At 38.6% G+C, this 21,065-nt stretch overlaps 1 protein-coding gene across 5 annotated transcripts in view; it reads left to right on the forward strand.

Annotated features, from left to right (window-relative positions):
* TOX (thymocyte selection associated high mobility group box) overlaps window positions 1-21,065 on the forward strand; it is a 224,686-nt gene that overhangs the window by 76,672 nt on the left and 126,949 nt on the right. The window contains exon 1 of one of the 5 annotated variants that reach the window (XM_055799775.1): window positions 17,187-17,302. The exons of the other annotated variants lie outside the window; for them this stretch is intronic. Coding sequence (XP_055655750.1) covers window positions 17,222-17,302 — 81 coding nt within the window. The 5' untranslated portion in view covers window positions 17,187-17,221. Of the gene's footprint in view, window positions 1-17,186; window positions 17,303-21,065 lie in introns of those variants that run through there. 5 annotated transcript variants of the gene reach the window in all.

Below are 21,065 nucleotides of genomic sequence, written 5' to 3' on the forward strand. Positions count from 1 at the left end.
ACAGAAAACATACCTCCTTAGCCCACAGTCCAATCAGACTCTTTACACTGAAAACAGACTTAATATTGCTATTGATTTTTCACAAAAAGTGTCTACTATGGTTATGGGCAGCAGTTCAGCTGAGATCAATAGGTAATTAAACCCTCTACGAGAACGCAGTCTTAAACTGAATTAAACTAAACTTTTGCAGTGACCAAATCACATTATCATGAAAATATACCCCAAAGTCTCACAAATTATCTGTAATCACCTCCAAGCAGCCATAAACTCAGTCCTGAGTTTGACAGCGTAGTAGCCATATTACATGGAAACTGAGCTTCCACGCGTGGATGGGAATATGCCAACCACGGTCATTTTATGAGAATGGGAGTGTCGTTGACAGTGGTCTTAGATTTTTCCCTCAGAATCAAGTACAAACTTAACCACTGGTAGCGGTACGCATACAAAACTAAAATTTGTTTCTCGTACAATTTTTAGGTAATGAATTAGGACTAACAGGTTTTCAACATCTTGACAGCTAGGCAGAGCTGCTAATAGAAGCAAAAGCAGATGTGTGATCACTGTGCTTTTATTAAACTATGTACGTCTCATTGGTGCCAGCAGGACACCAATAGAGAAAGGAAAGAAAACAGCAGTTGCTGAAGAAGCCACTGGTGTGCCCATCAACTTTGGCATGAAATACTTCAGGTCAACCAACAGTAGTCAGGAAATGTAAAACTGTCTGTGTTTCCTAGTTTACAGACAGTGTCAGCAAAATGCAGACTTAGCAAAGAGAAGGCTTGCACTGCGTTAAAGGCTTCTGCCAACTGAGTAAGGCAGGCCATTGCCCGCTGCAGCTGGGCAGCCTGGAGCAGGCGCCCAGTCTGGGGGCTGTGACCTGGCCTAGTGTGGGGCATGGCATCCCATTTGCACATAACTCAGCTACAGGGAAGCCAGGGGTGTGTTAACTGGGCTGGATTGTGAAAAGCCTAGATCTTCACTCGTACAGTCACAGCAAATTACAGATTTCAAGGAGAGAAGTATTCTGTTTGCATGACCATATGTGATTGCATGAGGAAATGTGGTGAGGCGATGCCAAGGCTTTCTGGGCTTGAGAAAAATGGGCTAGAAATTGCTAAAGACAAATAGCTGAGGTTCGTTCGTGAGCCTTTCACTGGAAACCATACTTTCTTATTGCTGCCTGTATATGTAGATCTTTGAACCTGTTGCAACAATATAAAGAATCGCTTTTCTTACTGTTACTTGTTCTTACTGTCTAAGAATGTAACTTTTTCCTTCTTTCATTTTTCCTAATGGTTTTGAGAGATGGAAAATTAAGTAAGTATTCAGTGCATAAACTTGTTAGATACAGGACTGTTTTCGAAGTAATCTTTGGGGCTTTTTCTTTGTTTGAGATATCATTTGAGATACTTAAGTTCTGAAGGAAGTTTGGGGTTTTTTTCCTGGAAAGTACACAAATACTGCCACATAAATGTAAGATCCAAACCTCCTTCAATTTACCTGCTTCAGTCAGAAAACCACATACTAAATCATCTGCCCAAGGATTTTTATTATGAAAAAATAATCAGTACCGACAGTGTTCTTTATCATCCAAATAAGAGGATGAACAAATGTGGAAGAGGCGTTGTAGTCAGTGCAATAAATTTTAAAATTACAATTAATCTGTTAATAATGTTTCTTAGTGTACATAGTGCCTATGTTAATGCTTATATTGGAAGCGGGCAAAGAATAGGCATTATATTGCATACCAGCTCTTGTATTTCAGATGTGAGTTGTCTGTTCCCGAGGTGCTCCAAGTCAGCTAATATTTTCTATGTTAGGTAAAATATTTCCTCAACTACAGATTTTTGCATGAAAACTGAGGAACGTGTTCTATATTTACTCTTTGTTTAAAGCTTTCATTTATGTCAGCAGGAGTTCTGTGTATAACATGAGGACTGTACATTTCTCTAAGTACTTGTAAGAAACATTTTTTGTATACTAATAGATTTGACACATAGTAATTTGTTTTTCCAGTTATATGATAGTTCTACCAATGCAGCAACAAAATAGGAATAATAAAGATAACCTGTAATGCTAGATAAATTACATTTGATATACCTTTTGCTTTTTATCCTCTATTTCACACCACCAGTACATGATGGCTCACTCTTCAGCCTTTATTTTGTCATTGAACAAAATACTTGTGCAAGTAAGTGCATTGGCCATGATGGGATTACTTGCATTGGTTAGTTTTCATGGGTAGGAGAAGACTGCCCAGTGTCGCCGTTGGCCTTTTGTCACGCAGCACTGAGTTCTCCTAATGAAGGTGGAGGGGAGATTTTCCTGAATAATTGGGATCTGGAGTTCATGCAGAAGAAAAGGTACAGAGTCTGTTCATTCAGTTTTTCTCTGGCAGAACTGTTCCCCTTCCCCAAAGTTTTTTTTTCAGAACTAGCTGCAAATGGAACAATGTGTAGAAGAATTGCTCCTCCATTTTACTGACAGGAGGATTTTCCATGGAACAAGTTTGCAAGCAATGAGGGACTCAATAATGCAAAGTACCTCTGCCTTATTTTATGAATTCAAAGATCATTTTTAGTGTTGCATATTAGGAAGGGACTATGGAAGCCAGTGACATTACAGGATTTATTTTTGTAGCCTAAGTAGGTGCGTTCTTTGATGCTTTTGCATTTTCACAGATCCAGTGTTAGATGGAGATTCCAGAATCACTGAGGTGTCTTAAAGATTGGTGTTTCTAAATTCATTCAGCCCCCATCAAAGATATTTAGCAGCCTGTTACAGTCTGAAGCATCTAAATTTTGGGAAAACTGGATATTTATGGAAATTGTTGAAGCAGACCTACAAAATCTTTTGAAACTCATCCTTCTAGGAAAGTTTTCTGGAACTATAAAGTGGAAAGAATATAGGTATTTTACTTTAAGAATGACATTGGGACTGTCCCTCATGAAAAAGGGTGATTAATATGCATTTGTGCCATCTAGTCAAATACAGAAACAAACATCCAAACATATGGTAAATATTTCCAATGAAAGTAAAAGAAATTTTGCAATACTCCTCCTGGTTCTGATAATGTTAAATTTATTATTTGAACGTTTTTAAATAACCAGTTACAATATATAAGACATCTCTTCATTCTTAGCAGATAGGCAGAGAGGCAAGACGTATATGGAGAGGTATATATATGTTATTGGAATGAGTTATATAATTAGATTAGCTTTCAAAAAAGTAGGCTATTTATCAGGTTAATAAACATTTTCAGGTACGGACCTATCCTGTTACACAATCATAAATGAAACGGTGCTTTCTTGGCTGTGTAGTTATAGGATGTCTGTGCATCAGATGTTTTGAACCTGCTGAGTGTCCCCCTATTTTTCCTGAGTTTCAGTGAGAACTGAGAACACTTTGCATGTCCTCAAGAAGCATTCAGCAGAGGAGCAATTGGAAAGAAAAGAGACACTTCAGTGGAGAGAGATAAGATCTGCTTATCTGCTTTTATGTGCATGTGTGCACACACACATGCGCCTTCATTTCCTTTATGGTTATGTATGTGTATGTGCGCATGCACATGACAGATCAAGATTTTACATGAAAATGTGTGAAAAAATGTTGCCTTTCTAATCTTGCTATGAGCTAGACCATATGACTATGTTAGAGAGTTGGAAGGAACCTCTGGTGCAAGTGTCTGAAATCTGATTTAGCTTTCTAGGCTTCTTGGCTGACAGCACACTGTATTTTGGGAATCTACAAGCAAGTATTTAGTAATAAAGATATACTAAGTGGAGTAAGTTCTGGACACCAGTGCAGCTGAATCCCTCAAGTATATTTTCAAGAGCTGGGATTTATAAAATCCAAGTACAATGGCTGTAGCATGCAAAGGCTGTAGAAGTTTCATGGGTAGGGAAGGCAAAGTCAGTGGCAGTGTACATGATAGCGCATGCGGGCAATACTGTGCTATAGTGCCTAAGAGTTTGCAGTCAGGTGTCGATCACTAATGCAGCAGAATATGCCCTATGGCCACCAGTATATGGTTTGAAGAACAGATAGCATGTTTGGCCATAAAACACAGTGACTGTCCCCGGGGTCAATTACAGGTAGAGCAAACAGAATGGGTGTTTCTGACAGCAGCTTGAGGTAGACGGTACTGCTCATGCTGTACTGGCTTTGGGCATATTTCCAGGAGCACTCCTGAAGTGAACTGTTAAGGGCTGTGTTTCTGCAAGTTCACAGATGTAGGTATCTGACGTAGCTATTCAATTTGCAGCTTGAGGATGACTTCCCAACTCCATTAGAAGGTCTGTACACCTGTCTGGTGAATGAGAGGTGATGTTAACATTTAGAATATGGCTTATAGAAGTAAAATTCAAGAAACAGTCAACTACAAGGGAAGGGAGGATGATAAAACATCTCATCACATTCATGCTAAACTCACAGTGGGACCAATGCATTTAGACTGTTTTAAGAACTGATTGTTGTTGGAAAACTGTTAACTAATCCACTAGAAAAACTTTTCTGCATTAGTAAGATTGTCTGAGTGAAATTCTGTGTGAGAAGGCTTCTTTGATACTTCTAGTGAGTGCATGCTTGTGAAATCGGTTCCAGGCCGTCTAATAGTCTAATGGTGAAATCCTGGACACTGGTCTTCCAAGTACAAGGCTCACGTCCTCAGCAAAGGAGGCAAGCACAGAGAATGTCATACAAGTCTTACAGTAAAAGAAAACAAAATTGAAGGGAATGAGATTTTGTCCTTGTGTATGTTAGGAAGACTATGCAGCCTGGAAATGGGAAAAACTATTTTCTGCTCAGCCTGGCCTTTGGCTCTTTAATGTATTGTTCTGTTGTTGCTTTCTGCTTTCTAGCAGTTACCCATGTGTGGTATATTGCAAGATCATTACGTCACTTGTCATGGTGATGTGTATGTTCCTTACATTTTCATTAGCTGTATAAATGTTTTATCTCTACTGCAAAAGCTTATACTAAATACTAGTAGCTAAGAAAATTCACCTCCTTGGGTTTATCATGTACAAAAAAATATTTAAATCCTATTGCATGTTGTGATCTCTTAGGTGCTAATAATAACAAAATATGCCACCTGTGATAGTCATGTTCTCACTTCAGAATTAAATGAAGTAAATCACTGAAGATTTGAAAAACTGTTTTAGTACTTTATGCAAACTGAATATTGGTTTGAATGCTAATCAAGCTGACAAAGTAGCTATAGGAGGCAATTTTGCATTTCTTTCAAGGAAGGATCAAGATACTTGATACTGTTTTCTTTGGTAAGGAATGATGCATGGAAAAATACCTGGTACAGTGATCCCTGCTGTCGGTGTTGAGAAATGCATATATACATTCTTTGTTAATGTGAATGCAGATATGGTGATACTCAAAAAGGATTTTACAAGTATTTGGAAACCATTAAATATAACTTATGACTTTTTCTTGTATTTTCACAATTTGAAACGGCAAATTTAAGACCTCAGAGTCTCCACGAAACATTGCATGGGAAAGGGCGGGTTTGGGAGAGCACTTAAAGTTAGTGCAGTGAGGGGTAAAAAAGATAAAGCTGGAGAAAATTGCAGTTGACTGGAATCAAACTGCACTAGTTGCTTACAATTGATTGTGTGTTGTTCAACCACAAAGATAAATTAGAACATAGAATACTGCAATAGAAAAGTGGTTTAGATGTCATAGAGACAGTATGACTATTTTTATCTCTCAGTTGTAAACCATAGCCTACAGTGGCTGAAATGACATTGAACTGTTTTTCTCTTTGATGATTTACAGCCTGTGTAGTGCATTTGTAGGAGCAGATGTCACGTTTTATGTATCTGAAAGTGTCAACACTGATGACTTATGTCTGAAGATTCGGTGCATGAATCAATAGAATGTAGTGATTTCCATTTCTTAAAAGAGTTTTTCCGACATAATAAAAAACACATAGTGAATTTTGGTCATTATAATGCTACTCTTGAACTCTCTTCCCTCCCTCCCCCCTGTATTTTACACTACCAGGAGATCGTTATTTTACAAAATCCACTTCTCACCCCATAAGCGCAAATAGCTATGGGTAAACTGTCTTCTCTTTTGCTTAACCTGTTTAATTTGGTGTACAAAGCACTTCATTTTATTTTGAGAAATTAATAATCAAAAAACTTGGATTCATTGATAAAAGAAAATGCATCAATGTTATCTTACTAAGAATTATACCAAGCAAATCTAGACAGATCTCATCCCCCCAGCCTTCTCCTATATTTCCAAATGATACTGTCTGAAAAATTTGGGAAAAAATGCTTGTCATCCTATTAAAACAAAAAGTCAAATTTGCATTTAAATGGAAAATATATCAAACATTTAGCATCTGCAAACCTGGAAGTTTTATTTTATTCTTAAAAAAAAAAAAGCTACGTAAGTTTTTAGTTCACGTATGTGCAATATTCCATGTGTGTAAAGGGGTTTCTTTATGTAGTCACACCCTCACAAAATCATATGAGAAAGTACTAGTTTAATTTAATATTTTTAATTCTATATGTGGAAAATCTACCAGTATAAGCAGGAATTTATGTGGAAATAAAGGACAGAAAATTGCTTTTTAGAATTATATTAATACTTCTGCATTAAAAACAATGAGCCAGATGTGGTCTGTGCAGGTGTTGGGTCGCACATCAAAGATTTGATTGGAAAATGTCCTTAAAAAAGAGGACTTTTTTACATTTTCCTAATTCTATACCCAGGAAAACCTAAGCTGGAGGAAAACAGAGCCTAAAGTTCAAAAATATGTATGAGTTTCTACAGCAGGATTCCTTTTTCTTATTTTGCACCTCAAGTACTTCCACCAGAGCAGTACCTTCACAGTGAGTGTAAGTTTCTTACTTCAGGCATGTGAGAAGGGGTATTATGGGCCCTGACCTCTGGGTTTGACTCCATCTGCTCAGCCAGTCTGTTCTGCAGCCACACGTGGGTTTGCAGACTGCAGAGGATTCGAAGGGATGCTTCTGGAAAGGCAGTATGCTTCTCAGTTTGCTATACGCAGAGCAAAAGTCTGAGTATAAAGGAGATATTTCATGTCTAGATCTCAGCTGGTGACTCCTACCTATATTAGTTCATCAGAGTTGTCTTCCACAAGGGAGAAATGGAGTGTGGTACTGTGATCTCAGTTTGAACTGAAGGTGGTTAAATTGTACAAGGAAAGATGTGGTGTTTTTAATTTTGGGAGTAGATGTGTTTGCTTTTCAGTCATTGTCATAATACACCCAGAAGCTAAGGGTTTTCCTGATGGCTGATTACTGTATGATGTCACATGTAATTGCATGAACAAATTTTCTCATTCTCTGCAGCAGTGTGGCTGTGGATTATTGGTGTCAAAAGTGCTGCCTAGCACTGCAGGAGATCAGAGAAACTGGTAGAGCATTTCTTCACATTTCCTCAAACCTCTCTATTGCAATTCAGTATAACATTAATATACTGACAGCCTTACAGAAACAGGAGTTACAGTAAGGATGCTGAAATAGCTATGCTACAGTGCATTTAATAGCAGTGGTAATTATTACCATGGAGCTCCTGTGTCGTGCTAAGTGTTTAACAGGTTCCTGCCCTGAGGAACTTGCAGCCTTCATGGTGCTCATGACAGACGGGCAAAAATGTGATGCAGCTTCACACAGAAAGTGTCAAATTCCAACAAGCAGAACATATAAATTGTTTCCTCTGCTATGCCAGGTCTTCCCCAGTCTGCCTAAGGTATCTATCATTAGCTGGGGCTTGATCCTGGACAAGCTGAGCTTGCACAGTAGCAAGTGCTGACCTAGCTGAAGAATTATCCTTCTGATTCTAGACCTGTGTTTCCCAACTTCAGTGCTGTAACACAGATACTCTTTCCTGATTTTTTATTAACATTTATAGACATCACTGTGGATTCTTCCACAAAAGCTTGTCCTTTTTAATCAAAAATGTCTGCAAAGAAGTTGAAGGCCTGGAAACCCAAATATGGTGCTTTAGGGATATTTGGAAGTTAAAGTTAATGTGCTTTGTATACTTGTTTGTATTTCTGCATTAATCTCAGAACTCTGAAGTCCAGTTATCATCATACACTTTCTGTTGTCACCAAACTTGGCTCATACTGGGAGATGTCTTTCAACTAAGAAAGTCGGTTGCCTTACCAGAGTTGTGAAACAGCACCTCCAGCAATCACTTCAGTGATTTTTCCAGTTAGGAATACATATTTTCTTTGCTAATGGTTGAAGTTTTCTAAAGGGAGAGGCTGTGGCTTGGTTTACACAACACCAGGCCTGCTGGCAACAGACAGGGCACACCTGTCTCAGAGGGGAAAAGATCATTGCACAGGAATTAGTAGGGCTTATTGAAAGAGCTCTTAACTATGGTTGAAGGAGGAATGGGACAAAATTGCTAGAGATAAGCCTGAGGGCAGCAAGCCAGTGTTTGAGGGATGGTATGCTTGTGAGGTCCTTTGGTCTGCTGTCTCAGTGAAGGTAGGAGATAGAGATCCAGGTGGCAGCAACAACACGAGAGTTACTGATGTGTTAAGAAACCACAGAAGGGCCTGAGACTGGCCATGTAGGAATAGGACTGTTCCCCTAAAAAAGGTGGCAGAATCAATAGCCCAAATGAATTGCATCTACACCAATGCACACAGCATAGGCAACAAACAGGAGGAGCTGGAATCCATTCTGAAGCAGGAAAACTATGACACAGTTGCCATCATGGAAACATGGTGGGATGACTCGCACAACTGGAGTGCTGCAATGGATGGCTATAAACTCTTCAGAAGGGATAGGCAAGGAAGGAGAGGTGGTGGGGTAGCCCTGTATGTTAGGGAGTGTTTTGATTGTCTAGAGCTTGATGATGGTGATGATAGGGTTGAGTTTTTATAGCTAAGAATTGGGGAAGGCCAACAAAATAGATATCAAGGTGGGAGGGAGTGTGTTAGAGACCGCCCAACTAGGATGAAGAGGCAGGTAAAATATTCTATAAGCAGCTAGGAGAAGTCTCACAATCACTAGCCCTTGTTCTCATGGGGGACTTCAATTTAACAGCTGTCTGCTGGAAATACAGTACAGCAGAGAAGAAACAGTCTAGGAAGTTTCTGGAGTGTGTTTAAGATTGTCTTGGTTTCAGCTGGGATAGAGTTAATTTTCTTCCCAGTAGCATGGTACAGCGCTGTGTTTTGGATTTAGTAGGAGAAGATGTTGATAACACACTGATGTTTTGGTTGTTGCTAAGTAGTGCTTACCCTAAATCAAGGACTCTTCAGTTTCCCATGCTCTGCCAGTGGGCAGGTGCACAAGGAGCTGGGAGGGAGCATAACCAGGACAACTGGCCCAAACTAGCCAAAGGGATATTCCGTACCACAGAACGTCATGCTCAGTATCTAAACTGGGGGGAGTTGGCTGGGAGGAGCTGATTGCTGCTTGGAGACTAGCTGGGCATTGGTCAGCAGGTGGTGAGTAATTGTATTGCACATCACTTGTTTTTTTCTTGAGTTTTATTGAGTTTTATTCCTCTCTCTCTTTTTGTTATCTCCCTTTTCATTACAATTATGCTTAGTAGTAGTATCAAATTTTACTTTATTTCAGCTATTAAACTGTTCCTATCTCAACCCACAGGTTTTATCTTTTTCTGATTCTCCTTCTCCCCATCCCACCTAGGGAATCAGGGGGAGTAAGTGAGCAGCTGTGTGTTACTTGGTTGCTGGTTGGGGTCAAACCATGACAAAGAACTTCCTGACAGTGCTGGTGTGGGAGCCAAGTAGGACAGGCACCCCACTGGACCCGTTATTTGCAAACAGAGAAGGACTTGCAGGTGATGTGATGGTTGGAGGCCGTCTTGGGCATAACAATCACAAAATTACAGTTTTAAACTCTCAGAGAAGTAAGGAGGGGGGTCAGCAGAATGGCTTGGACTTCTGAAGGGCAGACTTTAGCCTAGTCAGGAGCCTGGCTGACAGAGTCCCATGGGAGGCAGTTCTGGAGGGCAGAGGAGTCCAGAGGAGTCCAGGAAGGCTGGGCATTCTTCAAGAAGGACACCTTACAGGCACAGGAGCAGGCTGTCCCCATGTGCCAAAAGACGAGCCAGCGGAGAAGAAGACCAGCCTGGCCGAACAGAGAGCTTTGGCTGGAACTCAGGAAAAAAGGAGAGGTTATGACCTTTGGAGGAAGGGACAGGCAGCTCAGAAGGAGTACAAGGATGTTGTGAGATTATGCTGGGAAAAAATCAGCAGGACCAAAGCCCAACTCGAAGTTACCTCACTACTGACATGAAAGACAATAAAAAATGTTTCTGTAAATACATTAGCAACAAAAGGATGGCTAAGGAGAATCTCCATCCATTATTGGATGCAGAGGGGAAACACAGTGACAAAGAATGAGGAAAAGGCTCAGGTACTTAATGCCTTCTTTGCCTCAGCCTTTAATAGTAAGATTGATTTCTTCTCTGGATACCCAGCCCCCTGAGCTGGAACACAGGGTTGGGGAGCAGAATGAAGCCTCCATAATCCAAGAGGAAATGATCAGAAACCTGCTACACCACTTGGACACTGAAAGTCAGCACACTCTTCCTTCTTTACCAAGGAGATAGGAGACCTTCCAGTGAGTATTGCTAATAAAGCTGAGCATTTCATGATGTTTATTATTACTGTAAAAAACAGAAAAGTGTAATCTCACCAGATTAATGTATGCAATAATTCAGTATTTGTGGAATCTGATGTTTAGCAGAGCTGGGGATACAATTCAAATGTCAGTCACTCAGGCACAGGGTGTTCACAAAGCTGTTATTAATGTGATCACACTAAATTTGTTTGAGACTCACCACCCCCCTCAAATTCTTGTCTTCATTATTTGGCAGACAGTTATATAAAGTAGTAAAACATATATTTCACCTCCCTATATGGATTGATCTGCACACAAAATAAAAGTTCAGTTGGTTTTACTATGTTTTTCAAATTTCTACTATAGTGAGGAGAACTGTGGTTCTAGATTCAGAGAAGGCTTGTTTGCTGTTAAGGCTTGAGGGTGGTAATAAATCGTTTCCTCTTCTTTGAGCTGATTTTATAGATTAATATGTCATAGCTACATAAGAGAATACTATTTTTCTGCTAGACTTCTGCCTTACACAGTGCTGAGCTGTGCAATGAACACAAAAAAAATATTCAAGAATGTTTGTTCATGAAAGCTGAATCCTCTCTTGGGGTCTGCCACAGTGTGCCCCATCTGTATCCTAAGAGTACAGAATTCATAAAAGGGGATCATGGCTAGCCTTTCCAACACCATTTACTTCTCAGGGCTTGTCAATGGCATTATTCTGGATAGTTTAAACAAATATTGTGATACCAGCTTTTAAGCCAGCTGTCTGTGAGTGTCTTTGTGAAGCATACTGAATAGCAACACCAACAAATATGTATTTTTTCTCCTTGACATCTTTGGATGGTCTGCTTTGTGATGAGACTAAACTAGTAAATTCATTCCTAGCAGTCTCAAAGGCTATTTAGAAATGAGGTTCAAACCATTCCATGGGTCTCATTCAGAGTAGCTGTAGCAGCAAGCTTGTGTGTTAAACTGGGGAAGTGCATAGCTCATTCTAGCTAATTCTAACTAGAACAAATGCGTGGCACAGGTAAAAGTACAACGATATTGCTGTAAATGAGTTGATGATTGAATGAGTGTGTTGGATTTATCTAAATTGTAATTTAGTCCTCATGGTCCATTTTGGTTTGGGACCAGTTTCCATTTTCAGTAAAAAGTTTTTTCATGGAAGGAAAATAGTATCTTTTCAACACTGTACACAAGAACGACATTCTTGTCATTCCACAGACTAAATATTAAAAAACATATTTTGCACTCTCAGAAAAGTAGAGCTGCAAAACCAAAATGTATTTTACAGTACATAATAAGTTAATTTCAGTTTAAATTAAAAATGTATTAAAAGTGATGAAGAAATTAATTGCATACTTTTCAAATTGCTTAAATCCAATTTTTCTGTACAAAGAAAGAAACTGAAATACTATAATAGTTGATGAAAATTTAGAAATCCACACAATTTGTCAAGAGTATGTTCATAAGAAGTTTTTGTTATGGAGGCAAATGCTTCCCTTGTTTTCATTGGCATAAATATATGAAAAGTTTAAAACTTTGTTATTTGAGATTGAATGTATAGTGTCAAATTCCAGAGTTATTTTGTATTATTGAGCCCAAACATATCAAATTCATGAAATCTTGGGGATGTGAAATGAGCTGATTTACAAGGTTCTGTAGCTTATTAAATTTATGCATACTATTCTGTTTTTCAGCATGTTTCATTTATACAGGAGAGACCCACTGTCACATTGTTATTTCTAAAACTGAACATGAAAGTCTGTATTTTCATGATTCAAACAGAAAAAGTATGAAATATTTGTAAATAATTAAATATTTTCATCCCTAGCAGTATTGTGTTTCTGAGCAATGAAACTGTCCTTTTTCATTGCCCTAAATGCAATTTTTTGCAGAGAATATTAAGTGGAAAGCAGATTTAGGTTTTTAGACATCAGAAAACCTACTCAAAAACTTGGTGTTAAAACATTCATATAATTACATCATGATGCATATTTCCTAGGCATAGTCTTGAGTGGTGAGATGGTATAAGGGAAGATCCATATTTCTGTGATAGCTTATAACACTGCAGAGCCACCAGAGTGGGTGGCAAAAGTGTGCCTTAACTTTACTGCTCTTTGTAGAGCAGTCAACTAAGCTACTACAGGTACGCTAACAAAAATGGCAGCTTCGGGTGAACAGGTCTGTGGAAGGAAACAGATGGTGCCAAGGGCTGGCATGGGCTTGCTGCCTTTTGTTGGTGCATTTATTTTTTGGAGGTGTATGACTTTGTATCAGTTCAAATTTGACTGGTCCCAGAGAGGTAACACTCATTAACAGTTGCAGTACATCTGGCAGTTTTGTTTCATCCAAAAGTAACCTGTTTGTCTGCTTCACAATAACTTTATGCTGAGAAATTGCTATGAAAATACACTTCTCATCAGTTTAATACCAAAGTAAACAAATCCAGTGCCAACCTGTGGAGAAGAGCAATGAAAGCGAAGTAGGAGTTAAGGGGAATTGAATAACTAATGTACAACTTCTTTCTTTGTGCTCAAAAAGTTTGGGAGGAATTCCTGATGCTTTTGCTGGAATTGCAGCAGACTGCCTTACTTTGTAACTTGTATTGTAACATCAAGTCTTGACTCTGTGCTGTCATGTACAGCTACTACGTGGAGTAGGACTAATCAACTGTAGGACATGCAGTGTTGCAGTTGCAAGAAAGATTTGTAGGACATGCAGTGTTGCAGTTGCAAGAAAGATTTGTTGGACAGCAAGTGTTCATGTTGAAGAATAATTCTTCCAGACCGTCATTTATTTCAATTGTTGCAGTTTGTTCATGTTTAAGGATTTGGCTTTCTTAAGAGAAAAACAGAGTAAAAAAAAAAATAATTGATTCAGCAGTTTTATGATAAGCCTTTGGAACTCTCTAAGCATTAGTCATTGAGTTTCCAAATAAATGTTTTATTATTAGTGCTTCCTATAATATCTCTAGCATTTGGTGGATACCACTGGTAACTTACGCTGCACAGTCTCAAAAGAGTGTGGGGTGTTGGGAAAACCTAAGCTTACCTAGAGTTTAAAGTGGCAAGGAAGGACAGCAAGAAGAGCTTCTGTTATTATTGCCTCAGTCCCCACTGACAAGATCTCCTGCGCTTTTGAGCCTAGAGACAGGATTCAAGGAAGAGAGGGTTTACCAGCAGTGGAAGAAGATCAAGTCCATGATCTCTTAAAAAATGTTGACTCACACAAATCCATAGGATTGGATAGAGAACATCCAGGATGCAAAGAGAGCTGGCGGATATGATTTTGAGGTCATTCTGCATTGTCGTTGAAGGGTTGTGGAGATTGTAAGAGATTCCCAATGATTGGAGGCAGGCAATGTTGTAAACATCTTCAAAAAGGGTGAGAAAGACTACCCAAGGAACTACAGGCTGGATAATAAAATAATTTTGGTTCCTGAGATAATCATGGTATGTGTCCTCTCAGAAACTGTTTCTGCACACATGAAAGAGAAGGTGCCTGGGAATAGCAGCATGGATCTCCCATGGGTCAATCACTCCTAATGGTCTGTTTGCCATCTGTGGTGAAATGACTGAATCTGTGGATGAGAGGAGAGCAGTGAATCTTTGACCTTGACTTCAGGAAGGCTTTGACACAAACTCCCTCATCATCCTTGTATTCAAGTTGAGGCATTACAACCTACGTGTAGGAAACTGGCTGCCTTGTCAGGCTCCGAGTGTAACAGTTAATGGTTCATACACTGCCTTGAGGCTTATTACAAGCAGAGTTCTTCAGAGGTCTGTCCTGGGACCTAACATGTTTATTATCTTCATCAAAGACCTGGAGAAGATGACAGTGTACACTCTTGTCAAGCTTGGAGATGACCAGAAAGGTCAGTTGATATGCTTGTGGGCAGTGTCACCACCCAGACGCACCTAGATGGGTTGGAGGAGTTGTCCAACAAGAACCTCATGAATTCACAAATGCAAAATGCAAAGTCCTGCACCTGGGCTGGACCAACCCCTGCACTGATGCAGGCTGAGGACTCTCTGACTAAGGTCTGATTGACTGGGATGCTACTGAAAATGGTCTGGGTATCCTGATGGTCAGTGGGCTGAACATAAGCCCAGCAATGAGCTCTGAAGTGGGCAAGACTAACGGCTTCCTGGGATGTATCAGCAGGCCTGTAGCCAGTAGATCAAAGGATGTTATTATTCCCTTTTCCTTTATACTCATTGTAGCACAGAATAATTTGGAATAACTTGTCCAGTTTTGGTCTCCTCAGTACAGAAATAGTTTGTAAACTGGAATAATTTCAATGGAAGGCCACCAAATTTGTCAGGGAAAGATCTAGGAATGAAGATTCAGCCTAAATAAGAGGTGGCTTTGGGGTACCTAACAGCAGCCCCCCAGAATCCACAAGGGAATTTCTGAGAAGGCAGGGCCATGTTTTTAGTGAGGTGCACAATGGGTAGACAAAGATTGTTTATAAATTGAACCATGGGATGTTCTTACTGAACAGACAGAAAAGAAAATTCTCTGTGGGAATAATTAAGCCCATGCAACAAGTTACCTGGAGATACTGTGGAATCTCTGTCCCTGTAGGTTTTCAAGACTGACCTGATCAAAGTTCTGAGCAACTTGATCTGAGTACAGTGTTGAACCTATGCTGGACAGGAGGTTGGACAGGTACCCTGCTGGGGTCCTTTCCAACCTTAATGTGTCTGTGATACTACCCCAGACAAATCTCTACAGGTTCTGGGAGACTGCCACCCACATTTTGTATTGCCAGCACTTCATGAATCTTATGTTAGCTTCAATAGTTGGAATAATTAAATATCGTCGTGAGAATTTCCAAGAGCCAGTGTGGACATTTCTGAGACTAGTGACAAGAAAATACAGTGGATTTAGGTGCCTCACAATATCTTGCTTCAATCAAGTAGTTGAGTCAGTAGATTTTCTAGCTGAAGAGCTGAGTGACAGCTAGTAATCCAGAGCTTCTTGTAACATTTTTTTAAGTGATCATTACTAAAGGAAGCTATTGCAGTCTTATTCAGTATATGACATGAGTAAATTGCTGAATAAATAATTGTTCTGGACATTCTTCAAATAAAGCTTATGTCTGGATCAATAAGTTATTCAATAACTTAACTCCATATAATTTAGGTTTTTAACTATGTTTTTTTATGAAGTGTTTCATTTTAGTGTTCATTCTTCAGATTATTTTCTGTTCTTTCTAACTGTTAGAGCTGATTAGTAAGGGTGCTTTCGCTAAAGGATTATATTAAATGGCCATGTTACAGTTATGCAGTTTACCTCAAAAACGTTATGCAAAAGAGAATCTGACCCCTGACCCTCCATATCGGTCTTGGAGGTGGAGCATGGCGTGTTCAGGCAGCAAGCAAGGTCTGTACTACTAAATAGTCCTTTGTATGCCTACCGTGGTTGCGGCTGTTGTGTGTGCATTGTAAAAGGAGGTGGTGGGATAGCAAGCAAAGCTCCTCTTACTCCAGCTGGAGTGGAACAGGAGCTGCAGTGATGTTAAGTTGAACACTGTAGGTCTATTTGCAGTGCTGCAAAATAGTATTTAATATTACCCATTGTTCTGGCAGACATAAAAAATACTTAGAAATGGCATAAACTTTCAGTTCTACACTGTCTTGCTCTTTTTAGTTTTCATTCTATTTTGAACATTGTTATTTCTTTTTTGAAAACATTGTATGGAATGATTGTCATTGGTAGTGATGCAGGAAGACAAAAGACAGTTTTCCTTTCATTGACTCTGTCGACCATACAGGCTCAAAATAGCAGAGATGTTGTTTTGATTGGTAAATTGAGTAAGTTTGACACAGGAATGAGAACATAAAAGTGTGTACAACTTGATTTTTTTAGTGGTTATGTACATATATACACTCTAGAGAGCATATATGTTTTAGCTTTTTGTGGACTGCCTTAAAAACTAAGCGTTTTTTGATTTATGGCCAGTTACCTGCTAAACAACATCTGTAGGATTTTGACAGAGTTAATTGTACAAATCTATGACTGAAGTGGATGGTGGTAAAATGCATGATCCTGCCTGAACTTGACAATGTTGAAATCTCTAATTTGAAGCCAAATGTTATATGCAGAACTTATTGGAAGAGTAAATTAATCTTGATTTATTACTTCTTGTGAGTTAGGAGTTCCATCACAAATATTTTCCCTCTGTATACTTGTCAGAATAATTTCCTAGTGAATTTAACTTATTTTCCCTGTTCTTCGCTGCTTAACTATAAATTCTCACTCGGTCATTTGAGTTTAGTTTCGTATGCCATCCTTTCCATCTGAACAAGTTGTTTGTACACAGTCCGCTTTCTATGAGTTTTAGTTTAATTTTCTTCCTGTGCAAATCTGGTTAATCTTCTTTCCACTTGAGGTCTTATCTGAAGTCCATAGAAGTAAATGTGGGAGTCTTTCCAATCATTTAGCATATGCACAAGATGCAGAGATATTTTCTTCTCACTGCTGTAGCATTGAACAGATTCATGATCTGAGAGTACTCTGGTAGCATTTGGCAGCAGATTTGAACACTTCTTGCTAAAAAAAAAATTTTTTTTGTAGATTGGGTGATCCAGATCTAAGGGGCCTTGTCTGCAGTCATGCCAACAAAGTTATACTTCACAAAGTTGGAGATTACTTTTCTTCCATTTCAGCTAATATTACATCTTCAAACACAAGAGGTAAAGGAGCACTTCTAGCTATGATCTGTAGAATAAATTATTGGTAAGTGAAGTCAAGCAGAAAGGCTCAGAGGCCATTTTGGAATGGGCTGTCAAAGGGCATGATGCCTGCTGCTTTGCAGGAGCCATTATTATTCCTTTGCTCAGGAGACAATCCTTGACATTGTCAAGTCTCTCCAGTCTTTGCTATTACTTTAATGTGCTTTTTTTTTTTTTTTTTTTTTTTTTTTTGAGGTTATACTCTAGCTGGCTGTGTTTAAGTCAGAGAACACTGGCCTTACAAACCCCAAGTGAAACTGGCCTAAATCTGTGTTGTGTGCAGACATATGTGAGGTAATGTAGGCCTCTTCTCTTTTGTTTCCGAATGGTCAGCTGCTTTTACTGTCTGTGGCTGTGACAGGTACTTGCTCAAGTGACTCCGTTGCTTGTTTGCCTGCCCTGTACCATAGAGAAAAGAAACCCACAAGGGAAACGGCCCGAGTTTCACCTTTTGAGTGACTTGTTCTGTATGTGGGTGATACTGCTTTTCTTTTTATGTCTGTTGTAGTTTTACCGCTCTGTCTTTTAGATTATGTGTTCCTGCCTCTCATTGAATGTTGTTTTCATCTCCGCTTAAAAGTGAGTTTGTCCAGATTTAATTAACAAACCTGAATTCTCAAATGTTAGCTGTAATGCACTCACCTGGAATACTTTACAGATGTTCCTAAACATTAGCAGAGTAGATAAATACACCCATGTTAGACACTGCTAACACCAAAGTAAAAGTAGTAATCGGGTAGTTTTGCACTTATTTGGCTTCTTTTTCTGACAGCTTGCCACCAGAGATCAAAGAGCTTTCAAAAGACATTTAAAAATAAGTCTTCCACAAAACACTCAAATAGGGATTGATGTTGTATCTTTGTTATTTTGCTGACATTGGCATAATGAAATATTTCACCTAAGTCCACACAGGGAAATCAAAACCAGGACCAAGAATGGAGTTTCCAGATTTTTCACTGGCTGTCCAGTGGCAGTATTTATCGCTTTAGGAAAAGGAGCTGAGGTCCTTTTTAAAGCAACCAGAACCATGTGTATGGTAGTGCAACTCAACAGATCACCACTGCTTCTGCTGAAATATTTAAAATTCTGATAAAATATTTATGAAATATATTTCACAGCCTGTTATTTATTCTTAAATTTAAAGTGCACTTACATTTATTGCAGAATATCTAAACTGTATTAGAGGTGAACCATGACAGGGGTCCAAACCAAAACTGACCATATCAAACTATGGCTTTCATTTAGTCTGTCAGTGAACAACAACAAAAAAGAATATTTTCTCATTATTTTATTCTAAAAAAGGCTTTTTATAGTTCTTGTTTAATATCAAAACTTTGACTCTTTTGATGTATTTGTCAAATTCACACACCTAATAGATCAGAAAATCCTCACTCACTTCTGATGTATTGTGAGCAATAGGAGTTCTTAATAAGTATGTACTAAGTACATATTGTATATGGGTTGTGAAAATGCAGATTGTAGTGTCCATTTTATATTTTGTTATCTGTTGTAGATATGACATATACTCTCTCATACTTGGATACTTTTTGGCTGGTTTTCTTCAAAAAGAGTTTTAAAGGAAATTCAAAGCTAATGATCTGTTGTTGTGGGGAACTCTACTACCACATTAGAAATCTGCTCTTACAAAATCAAACATATGGTAACATTGCACCATATGTTGATTTTTATATTTAGTAAATGCATAAATATGATATAACCTTTATAAATTTCATTCTGTTTTATTTTGACTGATAGGGCTTCATCTTCAAATGGAACTAAATGCACTTCTTCCAAAGTGTGTCATATTGTTGTATTCCCTAAAAAATCAATGGAAGTTATTAGTACAATGTGGAAAATATTTCCTGTAATTTGTGTGTGTGTACACACACCTACTAAACTTATGCAGCGATGCATAGGAGAAATGCAGGAGATACTACAGCTGCTGAAATGTGTACCTCAAGTGTGTATATTTTTCTAACTGTAGAATCTTAATGACTTTATGGCAGAGATTTACATGAGAAGTACAGTATGTGAAAGCTCAATTTGAATGCCTGTACTTTTTTCTGTACTTTTTGAACTTCTGAACCCATTAAATCATATTAACATTTGCCTTACTGTTACCCTTATTATTAACCTTGCCCCTACCCACGAACTTTGTCTGTTTTTTGGTTTCTTTTCTCCTCCCTCTGTAGAACTTATGGAAACACTTTGGCCATGTTGTAGTAGTCCATTTTCAGTGTTATGTTAAGACTTGAAGAGCCAAATGTAACTCAGTATATTTCAGTTTTAACTCCTTCTCTGCATGCATTCTTGTGGAAATCAGTTTTCCAAGGAAATGCAGAATTACATGCCTTCCATTGAAGAATGGAGCATCAAGACCAGCCAAGGACAAATTTATTAAAAACAATGGGTTAAAGATGTCAAGCAAAATAATACTCACTGCCCACCATAAAACCATACAATGATTCCTTACTCCTTTACGTTATTTAGCTTGTGTAATAGCTCACACAAGGATAAATGCTGTAGCTGATACCACTATTCCTATTGTGCACATTCCAAACATAAGTGCTCCCTGTAGCTTTCTTCAGAAAGTGTGAACCAGATTAGAAGAGGAAGAATTTCATCTCCTCTCTAACAAGCCCTTATCCCATCCTTCAAAATATTTTCCTTAAAATGATAAGACATATTTTATCTTTTTTAGTAACTATCCGTGCAACAATTTCTAAGCTGTTGCCTGCTTTGAACTTTCTTCTACCTAAAGTGTCCTCACTGCTTGACTTCTGTTTTATCTGAATACTGGAGCAAGTATGGAACATAAGTATATATTGCTGGAGAACACAAAGAATCTGATGGGGAGTGGAATGATGAAAAAGGCACATGCAGCCTTCATGGCAGCCATAAGCTGGCACAAACAGGTAGAAGTATGAATGACGCACTAACTTTAGGTAAGCCAGTAGGGCTGTGAATGTACATCTGTTTTACACATGCAATTTGGGCAAGCAGTGGTTTGTGATTGCCAAAGGTGATCCTGAAAACATAAACTGTGGGGATGGGTTTCATATTTTTTTCCTAGTAGAGATGGAAAATGGATGAGCTCAGTGAGTTACTATGATTTTTCGAACATACATGTTAAATTCAGGAAACTCTGTCAGTCATTAGATACACAATGCTCTGCTTGTCGATAGGCATGCAGTGATAATAGGCAGGAACTAGTAAATCAGCTGTAATTGTCATTTACTTGTAAAGGTCTGAGAGTGAAATTTTTTTTTCTTGGACTTGGGTAACAGAATTCTGATGTAACCTGTATTTGTCAAATTCTGCTTTACCTTCATTCTACTTCTTCAAACAACTGTTTCTACATATCTTCAGCGAGACACATCCACTACCTTAAGCAGCAGAGATGGATAGCCTGAGGTTGTCCTGAGAGCTCCCGTTTTATCATTGTACAGGCACAGCATGGCATGCCAGGTGCAACCAGTGTAAGGAGGATTCCAGCATCTCCATCATACAGTAAGCTCCTGTCAGAGAAAAGATCTTATGCAGTGATACACTGGTTAAATTTGACAAAAAACATAGATTGTGTAAATCATGCTGTTTTCATTGATTATAGTCTGAGAGTACATTAACCCTCCTTAAGGCTCCAGAAATCGCTTTCATAAATGTGAGTAGTAGAAGAAAATGTTTAGTGAAGCTTTTCATGTATTAATTCTTTGTTAGAGGATAA

Source organism: Falco peregrinus, chromosome 3, assembly GCF_023634155.1.
Source record: "Falco peregrinus isolate bFalPer1 chromosome 3, bFalPer1.pri, whole genome shotgun sequence".
Classification (NCBI taxonomy): Eukaryota; Metazoa; Chordata; class Aves; order Falconiformes; family Falconidae; genus Falco; species Falco peregrinus.